General features: G+C 43.8%; 1 pseudogene across 1 annotated transcript in view; it reads left to right on the top strand.

Annotated features, from left to right (window-relative positions):
- Nucleotides 1–1,079: 1,079 nt before the first annotated feature.
- TEOVI_000727400:pseudogene overlaps nt 1,080–2,315 on the top strand; it is a 2,421-nt pseudogene continuing 1,185 nt past the window's right edge. Inside the window, exon 1 of the mRNA in view lies at nt 1,080–2,300. Coding sequence covers nt 1,080–2,300 — 1,221 coding nt within the window. The remainder of the gene's footprint in view (nt 2,301–2,315) is intronic.

Raw genomic sequence — 2,315 nt, 5'->3', positions numbered from 1 at the left:
CCTCTTTTTTTAATATAAAAATCGTACCTGGTTGTCAATGAGCGATTGCCAAGTGGTAGATATCATGATGATGCGGCTGTGGCGTGTACAGATGGCTACTCCTTTGCGAAAAATAACAGTGCCTTTTAACTTAAAAGAAACGTAATGGTTGGAACATTGGGGGTGTAAAGTCTTTTTTGTGGGCTGTACGAAGCATGTTGAAAACAAACATTCAGTTTTTAAAAGTTGTGTTCACCGTTGCCATTGTAGCGCTTTTTCTGTAGTTGATTTAACCACCCTTTGCCTCACACATTGTGCAACAGGTAATGAATTTTAGTAATCATACTGGTGCTACGACCCGTTAGTTTTTGAATTGGAGACAGAAGGGCTCTGTTACTTTTTTTTCCTTTTGCTGCTTCTGCAGACGTAACTCCTCTAGCGGCACCCTAACAGAGGTGTGCCTTGCTGCTGAATAACTCGGAGGAATAGTCGTGAAAACTCGGGACATTATTGGCCATGGGAACATCCTCCAGTGTGGTAACACGCTAATGTTTCTGATTTTATCCGAAGTTGTTGGACTATGGAATCGTTATTGTTGAGGGACTGAGTGCGTACTGCATAGTACTTTATCAGGTGCCACATGTAGGGCAGTCAATGTCACGTTCCACAAAGTCCTTTACTTGCGGTGATATTTTTGTTAACTTGCCGTGTGTAGCATAAAAAATCAGTCTAGTCACAGGTACTTTGGTGCTGGATACAGAGACGATGGATTCTTATATTATTACCCTATGCGCTTCTGAATTTCGTTGAGTAATTGGGGTGGTCCGCTTTCACTTCCTTGAGATGTTGCAGGACATTTACTTCACTGATGTGTTGTGGAACAAAACTGACGCGAGATGCTTTCAGTCTTTGGATTAGGGTTAATATTCACGTTTCAACGCACATGTTTTTTTTTTCGTGTATGTGTCCATGCAGGTTTCCCTTCTATTGAGTTATAATTGGAAATTCTTTCGGGTGGACGCTCTGTCGGTGCGTGTATGTTTGGCAGATTATGTTGTTAAAGCGTTGTAGTCGTGTATGCTGGTTTACGTTCGCGTTACATGTTGGTTTCACAGAGAAAAGTGGATTATGGGGTATACAACACCCGGCATTCTATTCACTTGCTTTTGCCCACCTTCCAAGGTAACGTTGTTTTGTTGTTAGACCACCTTCTATTAAATTGCACTGTTCTACACATTTCTCCCTGGATCATCTATTCCACAGGATATTCTTATAGGAGGCACATGTTCCTCAGAAGTGATCAGCATCGCGGGGTAAGGGAACGAGTGGCAGGCGGTGCGAAGACCACTGGTCCCGAACGTCCAAAATTGTCCCCTGGTCGTAACGCGTTAGAGAACAATCATGAATTTTCTGCCTTCGTTGACCGTATGAAAGCGATTAATTATTCCTTTGCTACAAAAAAGAAAAGGGGCACTGAAGTTGAGATAATCACCATCCCTAACATAGTTTGTGATGGTGAGGCTAGTGAGGAGGAACTGGCGGAACACTTTGAAGCGGAGTCGAGGTGGCTCGATTGCTGCTTGCGTGAATTTACACATCGGAGAGGGAGGTATGGTTCGGTAAGTTTCCTTCTTGTGCGCATCATAATAGTTTTAACCTTCCTGCTCCCCGCACTGTGGTATTTTTGGCCGTTGTGGGAAGTACTTATTGACGTAGAGTCAGAGTTGCATTATAGTATACTGGGAATACCTCAAGGATCTGATGCCAGAGCGATTAAACGAGCTTACAGAGAGGCTGTGAGACGTTGGCACCCTGATCGGAACCCCAACTGCGACTCATGCCGTGTACATATGATGAAGATTCAGCATGCACACGATGTTTTACTCGCTAAAGGGAGCGAAAGATACGAGTTGGTTGATAGGTACGGGGAGGAACTTGCCCAACTTCGCTCGTTGGTCTTTTTCCGCCTGTACAATATTGCTTTTTACGCAGCGCAAGATATGTACTACTTGATACAAGCTTTCGATGGTGATGTTCACATAAATGGAAGTAAGGAGTTTTCATGGTTCCTTCAGGTGATGTGTCGGACGTTGACAATGGGGGTATTTACCGTCTATGATACCTTATTCATATCCGGTTTTCGCGTCATTGTATTACTCCAAGTTCTTTTTTACTGTGTATCATGTGCCAAATCGTCCGCAGAAGAGTGGGAAATCATTGGCATGGTAAAGCGCTCTTATGTGGACCTTTACAGGGAAGCAATGTTTTTCGCAGGGGGGCCGCTTATTCTTCATTGTCTTCAGACGTATCAAAGTGGACGGATACTTTGCTGGGCC

Source organism: Trypanosoma equiperdum (genome assembly GCF_001457755.1).
Source record: "Trypanosoma equiperdum strain OVI genome assembly, contig: ctg_1866, whole genome shotgun sequence".
Taxonomy (NCBI): Eukaryota; Euglenozoa; class Kinetoplastea; order Trypanosomatida; family Trypanosomatidae; genus Trypanosoma; species Trypanosoma equiperdum.
The sequence above is the reverse complement of the archived record's forward strand: the minus strand, read 5'-3'. Positions and strand labels throughout refer to the sequence as shown.